General features: G+C 50.1%; 1 protein-coding gene across 15 annotated transcripts in view; it reads left to right on the top strand.

Annotated features, from left to right (window-relative positions):
- BCORL1 (BCL6 corepressor like 1) overlaps nt 1-24,955 on the top strand; it is a 60,332-nt gene that overhangs the window by 12,344 nt on the left and 23,033 nt on the right. For 10 of the 15 annotated variants that reach the window (XM_023634235.2, XM_070258543.1, XM_023634232.2 and 7 more), the window contains 6 exons: nt 6,779-6,907; nt 11,590-11,680; nt 11,960-15,232; nt 19,847-20,012; nt 21,355-21,435; nt 23,405-23,794. In XM_023634235.2, coding sequence (XP_023490003.1) covers nt 6,822-6,907; nt 11,590-11,680; nt 11,960-15,232; nt 19,847-20,012; nt 21,355-21,435; nt 23,405-23,794 — 4,087 coding nt within the window. In that variant the 5' untranslated portion in view covers nt 6,779-6,821. The remainder of the gene's footprint in view (nt 1-6,778; nt 6,908-11,589; nt 11,681-11,959; nt 15,233-19,846; nt 20,013-21,354; nt 21,436-23,404; nt 23,795-24,955) is intronic. The other 5 variants (XM_070258546.1, XM_023634238.2, XM_070258545.1 and 2 more) reach the window with 2 other exon arrangements.

The following is a 24,955-nucleotide window of genomic DNA, read 5'->3' on the forward strand; positions in this document are numbered from 1 at the left end:
AGCAATAGGTCCCAAAGTTGGTTTCCTTCACTCATTAGTCATCACTGACCCAACCCTCCTTCTTAAACTGTCTACTGGCCCCGCCTATCCTCTTGAGGACAGATTCAGGCCCAGGCTTCAAGATGAATATTTTCCAGCTCTTTCATTTTTTAAAGTCATAATTGCTTCCAGGTCACCAGGCAGTGTGAACCAAAAGAAGCCTGGAGGAGTACGATCAGATTTCGTTTAACTGAGACCTTCTTAATTTTGTCTTGATGGTAGAGTCCAGCCATGAAGAAAGGGGCAGGTTATATGCTATGTGTAGAGGGCCTGGTTGTGTCCCATATGTTGCCAGTGCCAATTGTCTTTGGCCCCAAGAGGAGCTATGTGATTCTGGAGAACTTGTCTATTGGATGAACTCCCTGTCTAGTCATTTTCAAGGTTAAAAACTTTTTAAACAATGTGTACCTTGGTAAAAAACATTTGTCAGATAGATGCTCTCTTACCTCCTTTCGCGTCCTGTTCTTCCTCATATGCACGACGACCATGCTTTTGCTTGTAGTTGTTGTGAAACCTCCTTGTTTTGGCATCTTCATTTCAAAACAAAACCAAGAAAGTCTGTCCAATCTGTAAAATCTCCTTTGAGATTTTAATGCTGCCTGGCCCCTATTACCAACTCCCCCGAACCCTGACTTGGGCTATAATTTGAGGTTCTCCTTTTGATAACACATTCTCCCCAAACTTTTCTAAAATGTCTGTCTTCAGTGCTTCCCCACAGTGTTTCAGTTTGGCCCATGATGGTGAAATATTTCAGGTTCCCCTATTTCATTTTTTCCCTTTTGGTTGTTATATGCCATGGGCTTCTCTTTTATGCCTTTCATACCTGCCCTTGTCTTCTAGCATTTTTTTTTGGATTTTTTTGGGAAAGATCTCTGCTTCATTATGCTTTCTTTTCTACTACCTGCTCCCCCTCCACTTGGCTGCCATTTTCACCATTTTAAAGTTATCGCTCTCCTATTAGTCCATTTTGGTTTTGGTTTCCCCCATTTCGTAGCGTGGTGATTATGTCTGGCTACCTACTCTCTGCTGCCTGCTTGTTGGATTCATTCCCTCGGATCTTGATCCTTCTATTTCTGAATGTATGTGCCTCCTAAATCAAAATGTCTTATTTGTTTATGTTTTTCAGCCACGCTTACCACTTTGGGTTGGTGGAGCATATGCTCTCCTTTGTTCTCACCACGAGTTGGATGTGTCTTTTGAGTTTTTCCCTCCAAAGTGGAGATAGCTCACGGTGGTCCCATTGCCTTCCAGGCAGTGACCAGCATTTGATTCTGGTGCCATGCAGCTGTTCATTTCTTAACAATTACATGGTTGTGACATCTGGGAAAATCCTTTGAGGTATTTCATATCCTTGTGCCTGTGCTTCCTGGGTCACTTGGGATTACCAGGTTTCTTCCAAGTTCCTTTTAGGAACTTCGCCTTTTGCCTTTGATGTGATGGTTCCCATCAGAGAGAGAGAGATTGGGAACACATGCCACATATGAATGTGGGCTCTGTGAAAGAAAGCACGCTGGGACACAAGTGTGTATGCCAGCAGAACCTGCCAAGTGTGGCGTGTCTGTAGTAAGGTTGTTCCTTTATGCTCACCTCTCCTGAGAAGTAGTGTACAGTTGAGTGCTTACTAATTTGATTGGACATGATAATAACAAAACAAAACCCTAGGCCTACTGGATCCGAATCTCCAGGGCTGGGACCTACGGATCTGTATTTTGAACAAGCTCCTCAGTGATTCTAGCTTGGGAGACATTGGTGTATGTTGGCCATCTTGACTCCTCCTATCCTATGTGGTCATTGATACTGTCAGGGCCTCTTTAGAAGGTCACTTTGCTGACTCTCTGGCTTGAGAGGACCTCTTTCTTTCTTGTGTGGGAGGACAAGTTGTTGCCTTCTCGTGTAGACCGCTTAGCTTGGTGCTCTCCTGCCTGTGCTCTCTACCCCTCCTCCCCTCCTCCACAAAGGCTACTGTTAATTAGTAGCAGTGGGCTTCACATAGGCAGGGGTGCTGCTCTGCTGAAAATCATAATGTAAGAGTGGGAGGCTAAGATTTAAGCAGGTGCTCCATCTTCAGGATCTTGTGAAAATGGGGATACCCCGTATCAGTGTTGCTCTCTAGGCAATCATAAAATGTGTATTGTGCAGTAATTATTTTGGTTTTTACTTGGTTTTCTTTTCGTTGTTGTTGTTTTTGGGGTTTGTTTGGGATCTAAAAGCTTCTTTATCTAGGTGATGCTATTTTATATGTTGTTCTGTTTCCAAATGCTGGGACTGCCCCTCCCCCCCCCCCCCGCCCCCACGAGTTCTGTCCCAGGCCCTGAAATCTACTAATACCCTCTAAACAGAACAAAAATCAACCTAAGAGTGAAAAAGCCATGGTGACTGACTTATATCTGCTGCCCACAAATATTCAGGCAGCAGGTAAAACTTATACCCTGTGTCGAAATTCATCTTACGGCGAGAACAGCTCCTTCCGTTGCCTGAGTCTTCTAATGCTTCATGGAGAGGAAAGATGAAAAAAGTACCTGGTGTATCAGCCAACCTGCTGAGCTGTTGTTTTTTAAACTAGGATATTCCAAGATAGTCTAAGAAACAGTCAAAACTTGATTAAGCAGGATGTTCAGGGAATGGGGTCCTGGTGAACTGATGTGAGACAGTCAATCCATTTGTCTTACTCCTTGTTGAAATCTTTCTAAAATTATCTGTTAACCCACATAACTGTCTTAGTAACGTTAAAGATAATTTTCAGGAAAAAGTGAAATCATGAGTCTCGTACATATAAAAATGAACGCGTGTTAAAGATTTTATTTTACTCGTTAATCAACAAAGGAACCAGACAGATGTTATAGCCGGTTCAAAGTAAAAGTCCAAAAGCACAAATTTATATGGAGTAAAGGAATTGAATTGCAAATGGAGGCAAAACTGGTTTTTCCACAGCGGGGAGGGAGGTCAATCCGAACTCTATGGGACAAGACAGAGTTTGCATATCCATCAGTTACCTGCAATTTACAGAGGTGCAAAATAGCCCAAAGACAATGAACCGGGACAGAATCAGGCAGCTGGGAAGGGTGTGCTGTAGACAATGCGTAGTTTTCTCATTGAATGACAACATCTTTTCTATAGTAAGCGAGCATGGTGGACGCTTTTTTTTTTTTGGTTGACTTTGCTTCTTATAATTTCTCAGGGTCATCACCTCAATTCTCATCCAGGATTCACATCCACATAACATGCATTTACTGAGTACTTACTATGTGTAAGACACTGCAGAGGAACCAGAGACAGAAAAGACGGTATTTCTTACTTTAAGTAGCTGGTTGATCTGGTGGGAGAGACAGACATGCCATGCCCCCAACCAGCCACACTGCAGAGGAGAATGCGAATCAGTGCTGTGGTAGGGGTGGGAAGGTTTGAGGAACATTTGAATGAAATGTTTGAGGAGAACCAGAGAGGGAGGGGTTAACTGACCAGGGGCTGGGCCTGGGGAGATGGCATGATGACATTTAAGCTAGACGTTGAGGGATAAGAGAGGAAGAGGAGGCACAGGAGGGGCCGTTTCAGGATGAAGTAACAGCAAAGTCCTGAAACTGGATGGGCTATGCAGGGACCAGTCAGGAGCCGAGACTGCAAGGGCAGCCGGGAAATAGTAGGATATGGCCGAAGAGGAGGCTAGAGAGGAGGTTTGAGGCCAGGTCATGCTGGCCCTGAATGCTGTGCTGGGAAATGCAGGCTTGATTCTGAAGACCGAGGGAAGCTATTGAAAGCTTTGGAGGTGGGAGGGAGTGACGTGATCGAACTGGTGCTTTAGAAGATGAATTGATTGTAGAATCAAGAGATTGGAGGCAGAGGGACCAGTTAAGAGGCTATTGTAATATTCTGGGTGAGAGATGATGAGGGCCTGCATCAGGCTAGTGGCGAGAGGGGTAGAAGGAGAGGATGGAGATCGTATAATTAAGGCTTGACTCCTGATTGGATGTGGGCCGTGGGGGGGAGAAGGAGTTGGAGGTGACAACACTGAAATTTCCAGGCTAGGGGATGGTGGTGCTATTAACTAAGATAGGAAACATGCTGGGCGTGGGGGGTGGGGAGCAGGTTTATGGGAACAGATAATGAGTTCGGTTTGAGACACATTGAGTCTGAGGGGCTCCGTGGACATCCAATTAACAGCGAGTTGTTGGCAGCTGGAAATTCTAGTCTGGGTCTAAGGAGAGAGGTCAGGGCTAGAGCTACAGATTTGGGAGTCATCAGCGTGAAGGGGTGAGTTGAAACTGTGGGAGCTCATGAGCTGAGAGAGGAGGGGCAGGGCTGACGTATACACATGCAGAGGGAGAGAGGTAGGGGTAGGGGAGAGCCAGCGAGAGCACATTGAGCTAGAGAGACAGAAAGAGACAGAAGGAGGACAAGAGAGACAGGGGGAAGTGGAAAGACAAGAGAGGGAGACTGAAGGCTGAGGTGGGAGGACAGAGTAGAGGGGAGATGGGGCAGGGGAAAAAGAGAAAGGAGGAGGAGGAGAGGGAGGAGAGTGGAGCCTGCGGGGAAGATGAGGAAAGTGAGATAAAGGAGGGAAAGGACCAGGGCAAGACAGGTGGGAAAGGGGAGAAAGTTGGAGTAGAGAGGACTGTGCTGAGAGAGGGAGGGGATAGGGAGAAGAGAATAGACAGCTGGGAGAATAATAATAATATTGAGAAGGAGGAATAGAGGGAAATGGGAGAGATTGCAAGGGGAGGGGGAGGGACAGGGAGAGAGAGGAGTGGGTATAGGAAGAAAAAGAGGGAGGGAAGGGGAAGAGATGGGAGAGGCTATCAGAAGTGAGGAGAGACTGAAGATGCAGGCCAGGTTTCCGGGGTGGGGGGCGGGACAGAAAGGCGCCACCTGAGCCAGCAGGCACTGAGTCAGGAAAGCCAGGAGAGGGGCAAGTACAAAGAAAGGGGCGAGGGCAGCAGCATCCTATGCTGCAGATATAGGGAGTGGAGTGAGGACCAAGAAGAGAAGGTGGGGATGCGGCTCTTCTCTCCTCTCACCTCTCTCCCTTGCTCATGCCCTCTGCACCAGCCACCCTGGCCTCCTGGCTCTTCCTTGATCTTAGCAGGCAGCCTCCTGCCTTAGGACCTTTGTATAGGTTGTTCCCTCTACCAAGAATGCTCTTCCCTCAGATAGCCACACGGCTCACCCCTTTGCTTCCTTCAGTATGTTTAAATGTCCCCTTCTCAGCAAGACCTATCCTGATTACCCACTTTCAAAATGTAGCCCATTCTGCCAGTCCCCCAGACCATCGCCATGCCCCTTTGCCTGTGTTGTACCACCTTTTTTTTTTTTTGAGGAAGATTAGCCCTGAGCTAACTACTGCCAATCCTCCTCTTTTTTGCTGAGGAAGCCTGGCCCTGAGCTAACATCCGTGCCCATCTTCCTCTACTTTATATGTGGGACGCCTACCACAGCATGGTGTGCCAAGCAGTGCCATGTCCTCACCGGGGATCCCAAACCGGCGAACCCCTGGCCGCCGAGAGGCGGAACGTGCGAACTTAACCACTGCGCAACGGGGCCGGCCCCTCACCTTCTAACATACTGTAACATAGAATCATTTAACATGTTTATTGTCTGTCTCATCCCACTAAAATATAAGCTGCATGAAGACAGAGGTTTTTGGCCCTTTTTGTTAATTGTTGAATCCTCAGTACCTAGGACAGTGCTGGCCCACAGTAGGCGCTCAATAAATATTTGTTGAATGAATAAGTGATATTGTGTTGAATATGGACAATCTCTGAAAATTGCTCAAAGGATAAATGAAACAAATCCCTGATGTGACGATATTTTACTGTGATTTACTTCTTTGGAAAGTGGAGAACAGCATCAAATTCTGATCACTGTAGGGTTCTGTTCAGTTGAGCTTGATGAATAAGGCTTTTAGCTAATAAGTTAACTCAAGGGTTTAAGGGTCTCAAGACAAGCTCATTGCATAAACCTCTTTGTCTTGATGCCTCTTTTTCTCTGGAACGTGAATTGCATTGGTTGTCAACAGTAAGAGCTGGAGGTTGGCTGGTGAAGGGGGTGGTAGGTCATGGGGATGGCAGACCGATAGGAAAGACAGAAATGTGTGGTTCTTGATGGAACAGTGTTTTTTGTTTGTTTGCTTGTTTGTGGTCAGAGGACAATAAGTATTTCATCTGATTTGGAGGGAACTTTAAACTAGGTTAGAATAGATGCGTTTTATCTATGTAACTGCCAACTCAAGATCAGAGTAGAGTATTTTTGAAGGGCTTGTAAAGAAAGCATGTGCTGCCTCTGGAGAGAAATTGGCTACATCAGTCAAATACTTCAGTACCCATGGATTAGAGAGTTGACGAGAAAAAGGTCCCCAGTAGTCTTTCAATGCACTCTTCATATGTGGGAACGACCCCCTAATTGTGGTTGGTTAGGCTAAATGTGTGTAGAAAAATATACTGTCATCTCATCTGTCTGAAATAGATTGAATTTCCTCGAACACTCAAGCATATCTGTCTTTAAGATAATTTAAAAATCACTCTAGGTGATTAGCAGTGTTCTGGTCTCCATCCTGAAACCTATGGATTCCTGGAAAGCTGGTGCTCCCTCATCCCCATTTGGATGGAAATTTTCCATAGCAGGTTTATGAGAGAGACTGCACTAACATTTTGGTGCTATGATTACCTTTGTTTGTTTCCTTGTTAAAGGTAGTTAAAACAGCTGTCCCTGGTAGGAGTTTTGATTTTTGGGGGTTCTTTTTCCCCAGGGGGAGTGGCCACAGCTGGTCTGTCTGGTGGTGAGTGGCTGTCATGATCTCTACAGCACCGCTCTACAGCGGCGTGCACAACTGGACCAGTTCTGACCGGATTCGCATGTGTGGCATCAACGAAGAGAGGTGAGGAGGCTGGGAAGGTACCTTGGCTGTTGCTGCCTTCTCATGAGCGGTACCTACTCACCAGAGGGGTAGCCACCGCAGGGCCTGGGGAGGGACCCTGGGGAGGAGGCTGTTGGTTGTTTCTAATTTTCCTGAGACGGGATGGGGCTGGGGCTGTGTGAGTGGCCTGCTCTGCCATGCTGTCCCTGTTCAGATGAAGGTGAGGAGGCCAACAGATGACCTTTTGCCAATTAGTATTTGTCTACTCATTAAGAACTGTCAGATGGTGGAGTAAGGGGAAGCTCAGGAGACGGCAGTTTTTATTTGCAGCATCCATGTTCAGTGCTCAAGGATACGCGTAGGATATTTTTGGTCCTGATCTAAGCCTGGAAGAAAGGCAGTTTTATCATTTAGCTTTATACTGGGAACTGTTAGTGGGTATTCTGGTGATCAGCACTTTCCTGCCTCACGAGGCTAATGACGATTCGCAGTGAGATCCTTAGGAAGTATCAAAGAAAGATCAAACCGCCTAACGTTGTTTTCATACAGAATCGAGAGTTGATGATGCCTGCCTGATTTGTGTGTGCTTGCAGTCTCCTGTTCACCAAAATATTTGGGTGACCAAGCTGTGCCATTTCCTGATCTTGCCCCAGACGAAGGGCACTCAAAATGGCCTTCAGATTTTATATTTGACTTTCATAACCCTTGGCCAAAGAGCTATGTATGATGGTTGCCAGGCCTCTCCCATTTTTAGAGAAGGTGTGGCTCCCCCATGCTTGCTGGCGTTCAGCTATCATTTCAGTCCCTTGACTGTGTAAATCCAAATACATCAGCTCAATCACCTAGAACACAGAATGATATGGCTGTTCCTGGGATTCAAGATCTGGCGTTTGCTTGGGTAAATCTTGGAAGTCTGTGCATGGGTGTGTGTGCGTGTGGGGGAGTGTTCGTAATTTTGAAGGGAAAGGAATGGACGTCTTCGCGTGTATCTACTTTCTTCTTCTGTTCTTAACTGGAGAAGTGTGTACTTGTGTGAGGTTCAGATTAGGAGAATAGACCTTTTTATTTTTATAAAGCCATTAGCACCTGATGGTTTAATGTTCTCTAAGCTGAGGAACAACTTAGAGATCGACTTAAAAGGGATTTAATTTTAGAATATAAATGTGAAGACCAAGGAAAATAAGACAAAATTCTTCTCAGATCAGCACAAGAAAGGTATTTTCCTTTGCATATGAGGTATGTCCTGAGATAATTACTAAGAGCTGACCTGGGGGAAGGCAGGTGGTGGTATTGATTTGTGTAAGTGTTCACTGGCAACTAGTTATAAGTAGCTGAGACTCTGATGCAGAGACCTGGACTAGAGCCTTCAAAGAAAAAAAATCAATGACAAGTTACCTTGGTTCCCTGTCCATTCTAAATCTCTGCTGAGAAAGGAGCAGGAAGTGGGCCCAAAACCTGATTTTCCCTCTTTCTGGACCTCTCTTGGGATGTTAAATGACCAAATATGCCTAGTGGTTAAGATGACCTTTTAAGTGTTGTCACTTCTGGTCTCCTCTACCCTTTATTGTCACCTTCCTGCCACAGTCTAGGCCGTGCTACAGCTGATTTCCAAAATGTGATCTCACCTGATTTAGAAACCATCTTCCTGGGCGCTTTACAACTTGTAGAACTTAGGAGTTTGGGGGACAAAGCTGCACCTGGGGGGTTAACTCTGAAAGTTAGGTTTGAGAAGCCTGCCCGGCTCCGTCAGGCATACTTGAGGCCGGCAGCGACAGGAGGCAGGGGCTTTCTGCTAGCCCCAGGTGGCTGACTCTGGTCAGACCTCCAGCTAAATCGCTGTTTTCTTGCTTACTTGCTTCCTTTCTTGCACTCATTCATTTCTTCATTTAACAAATACTTGTTAACCCAGGGAGAGCAAACCGATAGTCATGGGACATTGGTGGTGAGTGGCATGTACAGGTCCTGTGGGAGTCCAGTGTAAGAATGACACCCTTCCTGGGGGAATAGGGGAAGGCTTCCCAGAGGCAATGACATGTGAGCTGCGCTTGAGGGATGAGTAGGAGTTTGAGGCGGGGGTTGGTGTTTCCCACGCGGTGTGTTTGGGGAAGGCCCTGGCTGGAATGAGGCCGGTCTCGGGGTGCAGTGGAACTCAAGCAGGGAAAGTCTGCCGGGGCTAGAAGATAAGGAGCCCGATGTGTTCCGGGTAGGCAGGGCCCAGCAGGAACTGACAAAGGTCCAGTTTGACAGTGGTGCTCACCCTTAGTAATTAGAAAACCGGCCCTGAAAGGTTATGGCCGTTTCTGGCTTAAGTTCAGCAAAGCCTTGAGCATAACAGCCCAGGGTCGTCTCTGTAGGGAAGAAATGGTGGATTGATTTTCAGTCCTGACTGAAGCCTTCTTTGACCCCTGCTCCCTCCTCCCCACCACCCGCACCCTCCTCACCTTGCCCAACTGACCCAGCTCTCCCTGTGCACTCCTCCCCTGCAAGCTATTCCTGTCCCAGGCTCTTCTCTCAATGGAGCAATTTAACGTTCGCTTAGCTTTGCCTACCCCTCTCCTCAGAGGATTGGAAATGTGGCCTCATGACATTTTCCCAGAGCCTTGGGGGCTGGCACTCAGGCACGGGTATGCCTGGAGTAGCCAGGACTGCTGCTCCCACTGCCACCTCGAGAGTCTCTGGGCCGGCTGGCTCTGCCACTCTCTGGTGGCTGCCTTCAAGGGCAGGGTTTCTGCTTTCAAGGTGATTTTATGTGGGGTGGGAACTGAGTAAGGGGGGTCAAGGGTGCAGCCAGCTCCCCTTTTTATGGTCAGAAGGGGAAAGAATATAAATAAATAGCGTCTTCCGTCTGTGGCCCCTCATGTGGGGTTGGTGAAGGGGGGTGCACTGCTGCTTGTTTCCCCTCACCACCATCCTTCCCCCAAATCCTCCCTGGCCAGTCTAGTTGGAGCACGCTTCTCCCTGGTCCAAGGCTGGGTATAGGTCTTACTTTTCCTGTCTCTCAGGAGTTGATGTCAAAGTGTGTTTTCCCTTTGCCTCAGGTCCCCCTTCCTCCCCTTCCCTGAGACCTTGACTGAGTCTCCAGCCCTTGCCTGTCCTTATGATTGGTTGTGTTTGCCACTCACAGTTGTTGCCAGCAGTGGGACCCTCCCACTTCTGTCAGCCTAGCTGCCTTTTAAAGGGAATAAGCCCATGCCACCCCGTTAGCCCCTTCTGGAGCCCTGAGAAGACGGGGAGAGGCCCGCTGTGATCCCCTTGGCTTTTTTGCTTCTCTTGGCTAGGTAGAATTTTGGAGTCCGTGCCTGTTCCAGTGGGAGGGAGGGAATTAGCAGGGCCCTCCCTGTTCTTATGGGGTTGGCTGCAGGCCCCCTCACTGCCCTTTGGGCACCCTGATGAGGCCATGCTGGCTTCTTCCTGGGCTGTCACAGAGCTCAGGGCGAGGCCCTGGAAAAGGGGGGCGAACCCCAGGCCGATGCCTTCCCAGAGGTGTGCAGAGCGTTCCTGTGCTCTGCCCCATGGGAGCCGCCCCGCAGCACTTCTCCTAGAGCTTTCATCTTGCACCCAGACCTTCCACTGGTCCCTCTCACCCCGACTCCTGCCCCACAGGTGTCTTCCCTAGGACAGACAGTGGGCCGTTCTTGCTGTATTCAGAATACCAAACTTCCAGTCGGTGTTTTCTTCTCTTCAACTTTGCCCTCCTAGTCTGACCTGTTTTTTTCTTTTTTTTTGGTCAGGATCTACCATTTTCTAAGATTCTTACCCAAAATTTGGAGAAGACTTTGAGCAGATGGGGGTACAGTTGAGTTTTCCTCCTTTGAGACTCAACTCTCTGGCCTGGAGCCCTTCCCTCTGCAATGTACCAAATTGATTTTGGGGTCTGTGGCCTTGAAGGCCTCTCTTTGGGATGGGAGAGAATGCGGTGGCACTGGGAGACCAAGAGGAGAGTGGGGAGCTGGCCAGGGGCGGGATGCAGGCATGGGTAGAAGGGTAGGAGGGAGGGCACTGGCTGGAAGCTGGTGGAACTCTAGAAAACGGGAGGAGGCTCCCTGAGGGGAAAGAAGTCATGCCTTGGAGATGCCCCTTAGCACCCAGTGACCTGGTGGCCTCGAATCAGTACCATTACGTGTGCTAATAAATGTGTATCTGCTCTAGGCAAGCCCAGCAGGTGAATAGGTGATGATTCAGATTTAGAACATGAAATGCAATGGAGGTGGTTATTTGTCTTAGAAAAGGGTTACCCTTATGGCGCTGCAGCCAGCTTCCCATATAGACTTAAAATAAGATCCCATTTAAGAGAAAAGCAGTTTGCATGCCTTTTGAGATCGTCTGTGATTCACCTCTCCCCTTTTGGCAATGCCCACTACCTCCTGGATGGCCACCTTGATGGGTAAGCTCAGGCAATAAGGCAAAGATGCTGTGGTGTTCTCCACACTCCTGGCGAGAGCCCTAGAAAACAAGATCCATGGCCCAAGGAGGAGGGTCGAGTCAGATCGGGCTCCTTTGCAGGAACTTGCAAAGCTGAGTGTGGAGGCTCCGGTTTGTGACCTGGACCCCCAAGTTCCTTCTGATTTCCCCCAAGCGACCAAGGGAAGTGAGACGGGAAGATTTTATGGGAACCCAGGCAGGCAGGGGACATTCTGGGGAAGGTGGCGGTGGCCCAAAGACTAGGCCTCATGGCCCTTCTCTGGTTGTGTCTCCCATGCTAGAAGAGCACCTCTTTCTGATGAGGAGTCCACGACAGGTGACTGCCAGCGCTTTGGATCTCAGGAGTTTTGTGTCAGCAGCAGTTTTTCCAAGGTAAGGAAAGGAGCCACATGCCACCCGCTTAAGGGTGGAGCTGAACTGCCTGGGTGACATGCCCAGCCTGCCATCCCAAGAAAGGGAGCAGGAAGGGCCAGGGTATTTCCCAGGAGTTGCTGTATGTGAGACAGAAATTGGCCAGCTTCTCTTTGCTTCTTCCGAGACGTGGTTGGTCGAGTGGCAAAGAGGACCAGCAGTCGCCTCTCCCGGGCCTTGGGACACTTGTAGCATCCACAGAGAGCCAGCTAAGATGGGCATGCTGCTCTGTCGTTGCAGGTGGAGCTCACAGCAGTTGGAAGTGGCAGCAATGCCCGGGGGGCAGACCCAGATGGCAGTGCAACAGAAAAACTTGGGCACAAGTCAGAGGACAAGCCTGACGACCCCCAGCCAAAAATGGACTATGCTGGGAATGTGGCAGAGGCTGAAGGCCTCTTGGTGCCACTGAGCAGCCCAGGAGACGGGCTCAAGCCTCCCGCTGCTGACAGCACTGAGGCCAGCAGCAGCAGAGCCGACTCCTCCTGGACTCCCCTCAGCACCCAAATGAGCAAACAGGTAGACTGCTCACCAGCTGGGGTAAAGGCCTTGGACTCTCGGCAGGGTGTCGGGGAGAAGAATACTTTCATTTTGGCAACTCTCGGAACTGGAGTCCCTGTGGAGGGAACCCTGCCTCTGGTTACCACCAACTTCAGTCCGCTGCCAGCTCCCATCTGCCCCCCTGCTCCCAGTTCGGCCTCTGTCCCCCCATCTGTTCCGGATCAATTCCAGGTTCCCCTCTCCGTTCCCGCCCCGGTGCCCCATTCTGGGCTAGTTCCTGTCCAGGTTGCCACTTCGGTTCCGGCTCCTTCCCCTCCCTTAGCACCAGTCCCGGCTCTGGCTCCGGCACCACCATCAGTGCCCACACTCATCTCTGATTCGAACCCCCTTTCAGTTTCGGCCTCAGTCCTGGTGCCCGTACCAGCTTCTGCTCCCCCCTCCGGCCCCGTTCCCCTGTCGGCTCCAGCCCCTACCCCCATCTCAGTCCCAGTTTCAGCTCCTCCCTTGGCTCTGATCCAAGCTCCTGTGCCCCCTTCGGCTCCGACCCTGGTCCTTGCGCCTGTCCCCACTCCAGTTCTGGCTCCCATGCCGGCATCCACACCTCCAGCAGCTCCCGCCCCTCCGTCAGTGCCGATGCCTACCCCAACCCCATCTTCTGGCCCTCCTTCTACCCCCACCCTCATCCCTGCCTTTGCTCCTACGCCAGTGCCTGCACCCACCCCAGCCCCAATCTTTACTCCAGCCCCCACGCCCATGCCGGCTGCCACACCAACTGCTATTCCCACCTCTGCACCCATCTCAGCCTCCTTTAGTTTGAGTCGAGTGTGTTTTCCTGCAGCTCAGGCACCAGCTATGCAAAAAGTCCCCCTGTCCTTTCAGCCAGGGACAGTACTGACCCCGAGCCAGCCGCTGGTATATATCCCGCCTCCAAGCTGTGGGCAGCCACTCAGTGTGGCCACACTGCCAACCACCCTGGGGGTCTCTTCCACTCTTACACTCCCTGTCCTGCCATCCTACCTGCAGGACAGGTGTCTCCCTGGTGTTCTGGCCTCCCCAGAGCTACGGTCTTACCCATATGCATTTTCTGTGGCCCGGCCTCTGACTTCAGATTCCAAGCTGGTCTCTCTGGAGGTGAACAGGCTTCCCTGTGCTTCCCCATCCAGCAGCACCAGCACCCAGCCTGCGCCAGATGGGGTCTCTGGGCCTTTGGCAGATACTTCCCTCTCTACCGCTTCTGCCAAGGTGCTTCCAACTCCACAACCTTTGCTGCCAGCCCCCAGTGTGAGCTCCGCCCCACCGCACCCCGCCAAGATGCCAGGTGGCACCGAGCAGCAAACAGAAGGGACTTCTGTCACCTTTTCTCCCCTCAAGTCACCTCCACAGCTGGAGCGAGAGATGGCCTCTCCACCCGAGTGCAGCGAGATGCCCCTCGACCTCTCCTCCAAGTCCAACCGCCAGAAGCTTCCATTGCCGAACCAACGCAAGACACCCCCCATGCCTGTGTTGACCCCTGTGCACACCAGCAGCAAGGCCCTCCTCTCCACAGTCCTATCTAGGTCTCAGCGCACAACCCAGGCTGCCAGCAGCAATGTCACCTCATGCCTGGGCTCCACTTCCTCTCCCTTTGTCATCTTTCCTGAGATTGTGAGAAATGGGGACCCAAGCACCTGGGTGAAGAACTCAACTGCGTTGATCAGCACCATTCCTGGCACCTACGTGGGAGTGGCCAACCCAGTGCCTGCCTCCCTGCTGCTGAACAAAGACCCCAACCTGGGCCTCACCCGAGACCCCCGCCACCTCCCCAAGCAGGAGCCCATCTCCATCATCGATCAAGGAGAGCCTAAGAGCACCGGTGCCCCCTGTGGCAAAAAGGGCAGCCAGGCTGGGACTGAGGGACAGCCAAGCACAGTCAAACGTTACACTCCAGCCCGCATCGCCCCTGGGCTGCCTGGATGCCAAACCAAGGAGCTCTCTCTGTGGAAGCCCACAGGGCCAGCAAATATTTACCCACGGTGTTCAGTCAACGGGAAACCCACCAGCACCCAGGTCCTGCCTGTTGGCTGGTCACCATACCACCAAGCGTCTCTGCTTTCCATTGGCATTTCCAGTGCGGGGCAGCTGACCCCCAGTCAGGGGGTGCCCATCAAGCCCACCAGCGTTGTTTCTGAGTTTTCTGGTGTGCCCTCTCTTGGCCCCAGTGAAGCTGTGCATGGACTTCCTGAGGGGCAACCACGGCCTGGGGGCCCCTTTGCTCCAGAGCAGGACACTGGCACAAAGAATAAAACTTGCCGGATTGCTGCCAAGCCTTACGAAGAACAAGTCAACCCTGTCCTCCTGACTCTCAGCCCTCAGACAGGGACCCTGGCGCTGTCAGTTCAGCCTAGCGGTGGGGACATCAGAGTGAATCAGGGGCCTGAGGAATCAGAGAGCCACCTCTGCCCTGATGGCACTCCTAAGATGGAAGGCCCCCAGGGGGCCTGTGGTCTGAAGCTGGCAGGAGACACAAAGCCTAAGAACCAAGTGCTGGCCACCTACATGTCCCATGAGCTGGTCCTGGCCACCCCCCAGAACCTGCGCAAGATGCCCGAGCTGCCTTTGCTACCTCATGACAGCCGCCCCAAGGAACTTATCTTGGATGTGGTCCCGAGCGGCAAGAGGGGCTCCAGCACAGAGCTTTCACAGCTTGGAAGCCAGGTGGACCTGGGGCGGGTGAAAATGGAGAAGGTGGACGGTGATGTGGTCTTCAATTTAGCCACCTGCTTCCGGGCCGATGGCCTCCCAGCAGCTCCCCAGCGGGGCCAAGCTGAAGTTCGGAGTAAGGCCGGGCAGGCTCGAGTGAAACAGGAAAGCATAGGCGTCTTTGCTTGCAAGAACAAGTGGCAGCCAGACTCGGTGGTGACCGATGGGGTGACTGAATCTCTGCCACCCAAGAAAATGAAGTGTAGCAAAGAAAAGGATGGTGAGGAGCCACAGCCACAAGCCAAGGCCATAGTCCGGAGTTCTCACGGACCCAAGGTGAGTGCCGGGCAGAGGTTGAGAGCAGGGCCGGTCAACCTGTGACGTGATGGCATTCTTGAGTAGCTCTGTGAACCCAACTGATTGGAAGGCTTGTGTAATGTGAATAATGACCTGCTGTCCCTTATCTAAGTCATATTCTCCATATATGGTGTTTGCACATGGGGAGGGGCTGGCTTGTATTTTGTAGGATGTGGGAAATGATTCGGTCCCTGAGGCTAGGGAATCCATTGTCCCAGATGAGGTTGGAAAGCGGAAGAAGGTATCGGTGAGGGAAATCAATTAATAACAGGCCCTTCCCTGCAGAACAATTCTTCCTCTTCCTTTTTTGAGACTGCCGTCGGCCTTGAAAACCTGGGGCCTAGGGAGGGAAGGGGCCTTTGCCAGGGTTGTTCTCTGACCACTGGGAGAGCCTGCTCAGGATTTGCTTGGAGTTTTGTGGGGCCAGAGCCAGTTTGGCTTCTGGGCTCATCCACCCGTTTCCTCCTGCCTCATGCTTGGGGTGGCAGCTTTGGGTTTCAGCCCACTGGGAACTTGGTGTGCAAGGCATGTGGGCATCTGGGTCTGGGTTCTTAATAGGCTAAGGATGGTGCCAGAGTTCTAGGCAAAAAGGTGGGCCGGAGGACTCCACTTGAATCCAGTGGTCCTCTAGAGGGGATCCAGAGGCCACTGGTGATCCAAGGAGATTCTTGAAGCAGTTGAGGATAGGGCTTATTCCAAATTTGGATTAATTTGAAGTTATGTTAACAAGTCTTCAAATTGGATGTTGATATACACTAACGAGTAACTTTCTAGCTGGAGCACCATGAATTTCTTTGTGGCAGAAGCTCTTAATCTTTTTTGGACTGTAAAACGCTTTGAGGAGCTGATGAGAGCTGTGGACCCTGTCTCCAGAAACATGACCTCAGAATTTTGCCAGTCATTTCAGGAGGTTCGTGGACCCACCTCCTTCCCAAAACCCACCCGTGGACTCCAGGTTAAGAACCCCACGGAGGGGCCGGCCCCGTGGCCAAGTGGTTAAGTTTGCGTGCTCTGCTTCGGCGGCCCAGGGTTTCGCCAGTTCGAGTCTTGGGCGTGGACATGGTACCGCTCATCAGGCCATGCTGAGGCGGCATCCCACATGCCACAACTAGAAGGACCCACAACTAGAAATGCACAACTATATACCAGGGCTCTTGGGGAGAAAAAGGACAAACAAAATCTTAAAAAGAAAAAAAAAGAACCCCAGGGATAGAGTTTGGGTGGGTTTTTCTCAGTGACCTCACAGCCCCCTCTGTATGGCAGAGACATGCCAAGTCAGAACATAGGTCATGACGTAGGAGAGCATATTTATAGCATTTGCTCAGGTAAATGCGATCTGCCCTTGGTGGTACTAAGAATATAATAACTCATGTTGTTATAGTTGTTACCATTTGTCGAACTCCTACTATATACCAAGTGCTTCCTACATATGTTATTTAACTTAATCCTTACAATACCCTATGAAGTTAAGGTTATACCCAATTTACAGATAAGAAAATGAAGGAAACAGACTGAGTGGGTGACTTACCCAAAGTTATACAGCTGTTAAATGGCAGAACTGGAACTCAAACTCCGGGCTCACTGGCTCCAAAGTTCATGTTCATCTTCAGCTATGCCACACTATCTCCCACTCTCCTTGTGTATTGCTGTTTCGCTGACCACTTAGCAAGCATTTGTTGATCAGCTACTACATGCCAGTCTCTCCCAGGCAGTGGGAATCCATCTTCAGGAGGATGGCCCAGCATTTTGATGAGGAGTGTGCTCTCTGGAGCCAGGTCCAGTGCCTGAGTTTGAATCTTGGCTCTACTTCTTCCAAGCTGTGTGATAATTGGTCAAGTTACTTAATCCCTCTGGCCCTCAGTTTCCTCATCTGTACAATGAGACAATAGTAGTGCCTACTTATACGGCTTATAAAGATTTAATGAGATGATGATGTGAAATGTCCAGAATGGGCAAATCGCCGGAGACAAAAAGTAGATTAGTGGTTGCCTAAGGCTGGAGGGGATGGGGAATTGGGGAGTGACGGCTTAATGGGTACAGGGTTTCCATTTGGGGTGATGAAAAAGTTCTGGAACTAGATAGTGATGATAGTTACATGACTCTATGACTGTACGAAAAACAATTGAATTGTAAACTTAAATAAATGAATTGTGCACTGTATCTCAATAAATTATATGTCAACAAAGCCTATGTTAAAAAAGACTAAATGAGGTGATTATATGTAAACGTTTAGAACAGTGCCTAGCACATAGTGAGTGCTCAGTGTTCCTGGCTGCTGCTGTTATTGTGAGTGTTGCCAACAAAATAGACGTGGTCTCTGCCCTCATGGAGCTTATGTCTTGCAGATGACTCAGTAACAGGCAGGCATGCCCCTTCCTGTATTAGGAGAACAGTTCCCTGGGCCCTCTGACAGATGCACGGGGCAGACAATAAAGTTACAGGATCAGAGGCCTGGAAGCAGCCCTTAGCGACTGCCTGTAATGATTTAGTAAATGTTCATTTTTCGAGAGACCAAACAATTTAGATCTTCCTCTTCTTGTGTTTCTCTGAGAAAGAAACCATTGGCAAGCAAACTAAGATGAAGGGTTAATTCCAAACAGCCCCTTTCAAGGGTCTGGCCAAGAACAGAATAGTCTCCAGTCTCCAGCGCCACCTGCCCCCAGGCCTTGTGGAATCCTGAAGGGCCTTCTGAATCATCAGCAGAGTTCTCCGTCTGGTGTTGGGTGTATCTTCCTGTCTACTTGTCCTTTGGAAAACCTTTGAAAACTCTGTTAACTGGAACATTTGTCTTCCGCGGTCTCCCCACCCTCCCAACTTTTTGCCCAAGTTGGAGTGTACAATATATTTTTACTCTCAGTGCTGCCTTTGCAGAAGATACAGACAGAAATCCCTTCTAGATGTTCTGTTTTACTTGTTTTTGTCTATCTTGGGAAGTAAAAGTTAATGATCTGTACTTGAGAGCCAGCTAAAAATGATATTCAGAAATAAATAGGACATGTTCAAATTTATGTGCGTTGAACTTCATTCACCTTGACTTAAAGTGGTTTCTCTCCTGCCATACCTGAAGGTCAGACTTTACGAAGCACTCCCCCATCTTCCTCTTTCTTCCCCGATTCTTTCTCCTCACACTTTGGTTTGTAGGAAGTGGCAACAAGCTGAACTTGAATTTTAAGCTCAGCCTTCTGCTGAATATGGAGCGGGAGGAGGTCATGGGATAGTCCGAGTCCCTGGAATTCGATGGGGAGCGGAGACTCCCTGTCTCTGCAGAATCGAGACACACTCTCTCCCTCCCCCCACACCCCAGAAGATGTTCCGTCAATGAGGTATCTGCCATCCCCTAAGCTGAAGCTGGACACTGATAACCTTAAGAAGATGGTGTGTGGATGTGCTTGGGGGGAGACAGTTCTTCTTTGGGCCTGCTTTGATTGTTAAAACGTTTTCTTATTCTGCACTCCCTGGATACTAGAATACTGGAAATCCCTACCTTGCCCTATGTCTTGTTTAATGGCTTCGAGAGACCTCAAAGCTTGTGAGAATATGTGACTGTTAGGCCGAGAGTGTCCTTGTGGTGTGCAGGCACAAGCATCATGCCTATCTGATGCACTGGGCAGTAGGTGTGAGTGGGCTGAGCATAAACAGTTGAGGACACAAGTAGGAAAGGAGAGGGAATGAGAGCCGATACGAAGAGGCCGGGGCTGGGAGCCAGGAGCCCTGGGTCTTGGTCCCAGCTCTGCCACTTTCTCTCTGCAAGCCCAAATGAGCTAACTTGCAGGTCTGCCTGGTAAGTGGCAGCCCCTGAGCAAGTGGATGCCTTGGGCTGTGTGTTGCCCCGGACAAATCATTTAACCTCTTGTCCTGGAGCCTCAGTTTCCTTGTCTGTTCAATGGGGATGATAGTAGCTTTCTTCTCAGGGTTGTTGGGAAGATCAAATAAAATAGTAGAGAAGAGAGCATTTTGAAGAGTTGAGAATGCGGCAGAGTATAAAGTGGCATGATTAATAACAGTGCCCGGGCCTTGAACAGGCCCTGAAAGTGTCTTGTGTAAGTATGGGGAGATTCGAATTGCTCCTGTGCTGTGCCTTTCTTCTTGCCTTAGTTGAATCTGTTTTCTGGTATTGTTATACATGAAAATAGACCATTTTTCTTGAGTTGGCCCGTGCTGAGAATTATCTTCAGTCGGTGGTGTCAGTACCCACGGTGGAGGGATTCCAACAGTGTGGTCACCCAACCTGCGGAAGACACACGTTTGTCTTCTGCCCGGCTCGCTACTGCTGTTTGGATGTAGAGTATGGCGCCTGACTTTGCACCTTTTAAAGTGGCTTGGGGTGTTTATTCAGCTTGTGAATGTAGACTCTGTAGACCTGTTTAAAATGATGGGATGTGGATGTCTATGGGGATTAACTATGGCGCTGGATTCAGTCCAAAAAAGCCTCTGTAGCCCGCTGTGGAAGGCAGCAGGCGGCCCCTTCCCCCGGGCCCCCACCTGGGCAGCTCCTGTCCGTGTGTCAGAAACGGGGCACAGGGCTCAACATTAGGTGAGCTATCTTCAGAAGTGAAACTGATCTCAGTCCTGACTCTCTCTACCTCTCTACAGTGCCGGAAGCCGCCTAGTGACCCCCAGGAACCTACCAAGAAAAGCCCCAGGGGGGCTCCAGATTCAGGAAAAGAGCACAATGGAGTCAGGGTAAAGCACAAGCACCGGAAGCCAACAAAGCCGGAGTCCCAGTCTCCAGGAAAACGAGCTGATGGCCACGAGGAAGGTAGGCTCTGCGGGTCCTGGCCCTCCAGGCTGGGCTGCAGAGGGATTTCTATGGCGGCTTGGGGGGAGGGGCTCCACGACAGACCAGAAAAGTGAGACTTCCTCATGATGGAAGGAAGATCTGATTGACACCTCTGAAATCAAAGGCAAGGGAGAAGGGACAAGGGGCTTATTCTGCTCACCCTGGTTGCTAGAATAAGGCACTTTCTGAAGGCTGAAGGAGATGGTTTTCAGACAGACAAAAGTCAGTCCTACAACGGAATAGCCAGCCCATTACTCTACACTGGGTCTAGGTTCAGAGAAGAAACAGGTTTAATGACAATTGAGACCAAAACAGCAGAATGGGGGATCATTACACTGTTTTCTCCACCTTTGGTATATTTGAAAACTCCATTATAAAAAGTTAAAAATTAATAGCTATCTAGCAAGCTAGCAGAGTTTCAAGAAATCCCAGGGGGCTGGCCTGGTGGCATAGTGGTTAAGTTCGCATGCTCTGCTTCAGCGGTCTGGGTCCGCCTGTTCAGATTCTGGGTGCAGCCCTACACAGTGCTCTCCAAGCCATGCTGTGGTGGCATCCCACATGAAAGAACTAGAATGACCTACAACTAGGATATAGAACTATGTACTCCGGCTTTGAGGATTGGCAACAGATGTTAGCTCGGGGCCAATCTTCCTCACCAAAAGGCATACTTAAAAAAAAAAAAGAGAAATCCTAAACTCTTATTATTTAAGGATACACAGGATGTTTGGGGTGGGGAGGTGTGTACTTAATCTGTAGGCCCTGCCACTAATAGTTTCTTGGCACCCTCATCAGAGAGAGAAGCCCAAGTATTCCTGCCCACAGTAGCCTGTGTTCATGGCCTTGCTCATCTGACGTGACCTGCTTCTTTCTAGTCTGTTCTTATATAGCAGTTTCCTTCTGTCCACCACTCCCTGCTCCCATCTCCCTGTGTCACTCAATCCTCTAAGATTCAGCGAGATTGCCCTTCTCTGGGACCTGCTCCAGCTCAGTTATAACTTTGTGGAGGTGCAACAGCCTCGCAGTCATACAGGCAGCCAGGCCTTCTACTTTCTGGCTTGCTGGAGAATCGATTCCACGCACTGCCTTTTTTGGTGTCAGCAAAAATGACCCAACTCCAAGTTTTTGAAAACCACCGGGAAACATTCCTTCTCTAAAAGAGATACGTAGGTGAGAGCAGCATAAGGGGAGCTAATAAATGTAACCCAGGGAAAACACAAACCCTCCCTTGATTTTTCCATCTGAGCCTCTCAGTGAGGCTTTCCAGTCCTTAGACTGATTGTGATGTTTCTGCCTTCTGCCCCGAAATGACACATCACTCCAGGTTCCTTGGAGAAGAAAGCAAAGAGCAGTTTCCGTGACTTCATCCCTGTGGTCCTGAGCACGCGGACACGCAGTCAGTCTGGTGAGTGAGTCCGAGGCCGTGGCCCGTCTTCGTACTTCTCTGTGAAGACAGGTCGAAATCTGGTAGAGCAATTTCGCCGTCGGCCCAGGTGGAGAGTTGGGAATTTGATTCCCTTTGCCAAGATGCCCAGCTCCTTGCAGAGACAAGAGAGCCCGGGGTGGGGATGGAGGGCATGGCCCATGATTTTTAGGACTGTTTGCTTAACTTTTCAGAACAGAGATTTGACATCTCTTGTTGGCAGCCAGTGGTGGAAAGAGGAAAGGCCTGTGCCACTCAGGAAAACTGGTTCTACTCCAACCTTTGGCATCTCATGAATATTGGGGCCAATCTCAGCACGGACCTTTAACCTTTGGGCCTCTGTCTTAGTTCCCTATGTGACAGGCATCATCAAAATTAGAAATGGTCATTGAGTCATCATGGCCAGCACAATCACATTTGGTCCCCTTAATTTATATTGGTCAACCCCCAGTGTCTAAAAATGGGTAGCCATTTCCAGCCACCACTGTTGTCTGCTAGCCTCCATGTTGGTACGTAGCTCTGGAAATGGTTGCCCCCGTTCACCCAGATTTCCATGCAGAGTGGGTAGAATGGGGAAGCGGGGCGCAGTGTAAACTCAGTTATCTGACATTCTATTAACTGGCACCTCAGCACATGAGAGCACAGTGGTAATTGGGGATCGTAATGATAGCCTGGAGGCCTCGCAAAATCCTGAAGTGTCCTCTGAATCATCAAAGAGCGATTACGTTATGGCCAGTCTCATTTTAGTGTTAAACACATTGTACTTTATTTGATTCTTTGGAAATTGGTGATCCTTGTGTGATCTCTATGGTGATTCTGTATTAACCAGAATATTAGATTAACCGGAACACTTCGTTCCCTGCCTGGTCTATATAACGGAAAGTTTGCTCGCTATTTGCTGTCTTTAAGCGATCTCACTGACTTGAAGCTTTGGTCAGGGGCCACGCTGTCTGCCTTGAACCATTTCTTTCTTCTGTTGACCTCCCTGGGTTTGGGGATCGTCCAGTAAATAGCTGGGCCTTGGGGGAAAGATGCTGGTGTCTCAGCTGCTTCTGAGGAAGATGTCAGATCTCCTGGGCCAATTGAGGATTGTACTTTTGTTGTTAGCAGAGTTGAAGGGAAGAGTGGGGAGGAAAATGGCCTCTTGGCAAGGTGGCAGAGGAGGACAGGAAAGCTACTATCGTCCTGGGGTGGTGAGGAGAAGAGGGGAAGTGCCTGCCTAGTGGGGAGGAACAGCTGCTGTGGGGCAGGGGGAGGTGCCAGGAAGAAAGCTCCACCCCTGGACTCTCGGCCACTCAATAGGAGGTGGGGTCAATATAAGGGAAGAGGGCCTGGCCAGGAGCATTTGGGTGGGGCTAAACCAGGCTGTGTCACAGGAAAGGGACTCCTTGCTTTGCTTTTCCTGAGACTCTTCTTTTGTGATGATTCTGCTTGTCCAGGGTGGCTCTGTCAGTGAGAGTGGTGGTGACATAGTGAGCAGGGGTGAGGGCACCAGTCCACCCTCCCTCACCCTCTAGTAAACCCTGATTGCTCAAAGGGCAGGGACCTGCGGCCCTCTCCTGCCCCTCACGCGATGCTTGGTGCTGTGGTGTAAGCACTGAGTTTGTGGAAGGAGTTAAAGAGGCGTGGCAACATGGATGAGGAAGGCTGCGTGGTTTGGATACTTGATAGTTGTGTGATATGTTGGACTCTGTAAAGCACTTCTGGACGCATTTTCTCATTTGACCCTCAAAACAGTCCTGTGAGGTCAGTAAGGCAGAGAACAGTATCCCTGTTTCATAGACGAGGAAACGGAAGTGAAGGAACTTTCCCAGAGCGTACAGCTAATAACGGGCAGAGCCTGAACTTGAACCCAGACCTTCAGACTCCTAATCCGGGGCACTTGCTTCGACACCATACTCTTTGTCCTTTGAAGAGGTACCTGACCGTCCTCTGTACATCCCGTCCACAGGAAGCATCTGTAGCTCCTTTGCTGGTATGGCAGACAGTGACATGGGAAGCCAGGAAGTCTTCCCCACAGAGGAGGAAGAGGAGGTGACCCCCACCCCGGCTAAGCGTCGAAAGGTGAGAAAGACCCAACGGGACACCCAGTATCGCAGCCACCATGCCCAGGACAAGACTCTGCTGAACCAGGGCCGCAGGCATCTGTGGCGAGCCCGAGAAATGCCCTGGAGGACAGAGGCTGCCCGGCAAATGTGGGACACTAATGAGGAGGAGGAGGAAGAAGAGGAGGAGGGCCTGGTGAAGAGGAAGAAACGGAGACGGCAGAAGAGCCGCAAATATCAGACTGGGGAGTACCTGACCGAGCAGGAAGAGGAGCAGCGGCGGAAAGGGAGAGCAGGTAAGGCCAGCGGGCGCTGCTGCCCCAGTGAGCTGCTGTCACCTGTCCCCACAACACAGAGACTTTGGCTTCTGGGGAGCCTCAGGCATCTTGGGTGTCCCCATCTCTGCCTTCTCTACGCCAGCCAAAGGCCTCTGCGCCCGTAGAAACCTGGTGCTATGAGCTTCAGCTGCCAGAGGGGGTCACTCAACACCAGGCCCGAGGTTTTGGCTTGGGGTTGAGATGAAATGAGTTTGGACTGACCTACAGGTGAGCTGAGGACATGAAAGCCCAAGCCCTCCAATTTCTTATGAAAGTCTGAACCTGTGGGCAAGGCCACAGTGACATCCTTGGCGTGGGACAACTCGATACCAGGGAATTTTCTGGTTGGCTTGAGGGAGTTGAGTCTCCTGGGAGGTTGGGTTCTCTCTCCTAGAATCCTGGGTTCAAGAAGAAAGAAGGCATTGGCTGCCTGTCCTGGGACGCCTCCAGCCCCTAAGCTAAAAAGAAGTACAATGGTTTCCTCAACCCAAAGAAGAACTTCAAGTAGAAGTGGGCACAACTCTGCTTTCTCGGTTACTGCCACAAAGGTTCTTAAGAGGCACAGCGAAGCTTTGAGCTCGGCTGAGGTGGCATCATTTTTGTTGGACCTGAGTTGGAAAAGCAGGCAGCCCAAGGAGAAAACCAGGCTTTCTTTGGCCACGTCAGATGCTATAATATATAATCATGAAGGCACAGACTGTCACCGAGGCCAATGTCAGTATGTTCCACTAAGTACTGTTCAGGCCCATTCCTATAGTGGATTTCTAGATGAGCAAAAAGCCTATCTCTGGGTTCCGTGAGAACACTCTGTCTGACCTTTGCCCTTGAAGCAACAATTGATTGTCTCCTATAATGTGTTCATCCTGAGCTGCTGGTCAATGTCTGCAGTCTCCTCATTAGCGCAAACTGAGTAGCCGCGTACTGAGTGGGTAGTACATTCCGTGTTTGCTATAATGCAAAGAAGGCTACACCTCATCTCCAGCTCTGTCTAAGTAGGAATATATACACTACCTATCCCTACACTTAAGAGAATAATTGAGCTCACTTTCATCAACTATGTGAGAGAGTAGGGAGAATTTTCCCTTTTTTCTGCCGGAGCTGTAATGGATTGGTCAGGAATGAGTTGTCAGGCCATTGGCC

This window comes from Equus caballus, chromosome X (assembly GCF_041296265.1).
Source record: "Equus caballus isolate H_3958 breed thoroughbred chromosome X, TB-T2T, whole genome shotgun sequence".
Classification (NCBI taxonomy): domain Eukaryota; kingdom Metazoa; phylum Chordata; class Mammalia; order Perissodactyla; family Equidae; genus Equus; species Equus caballus.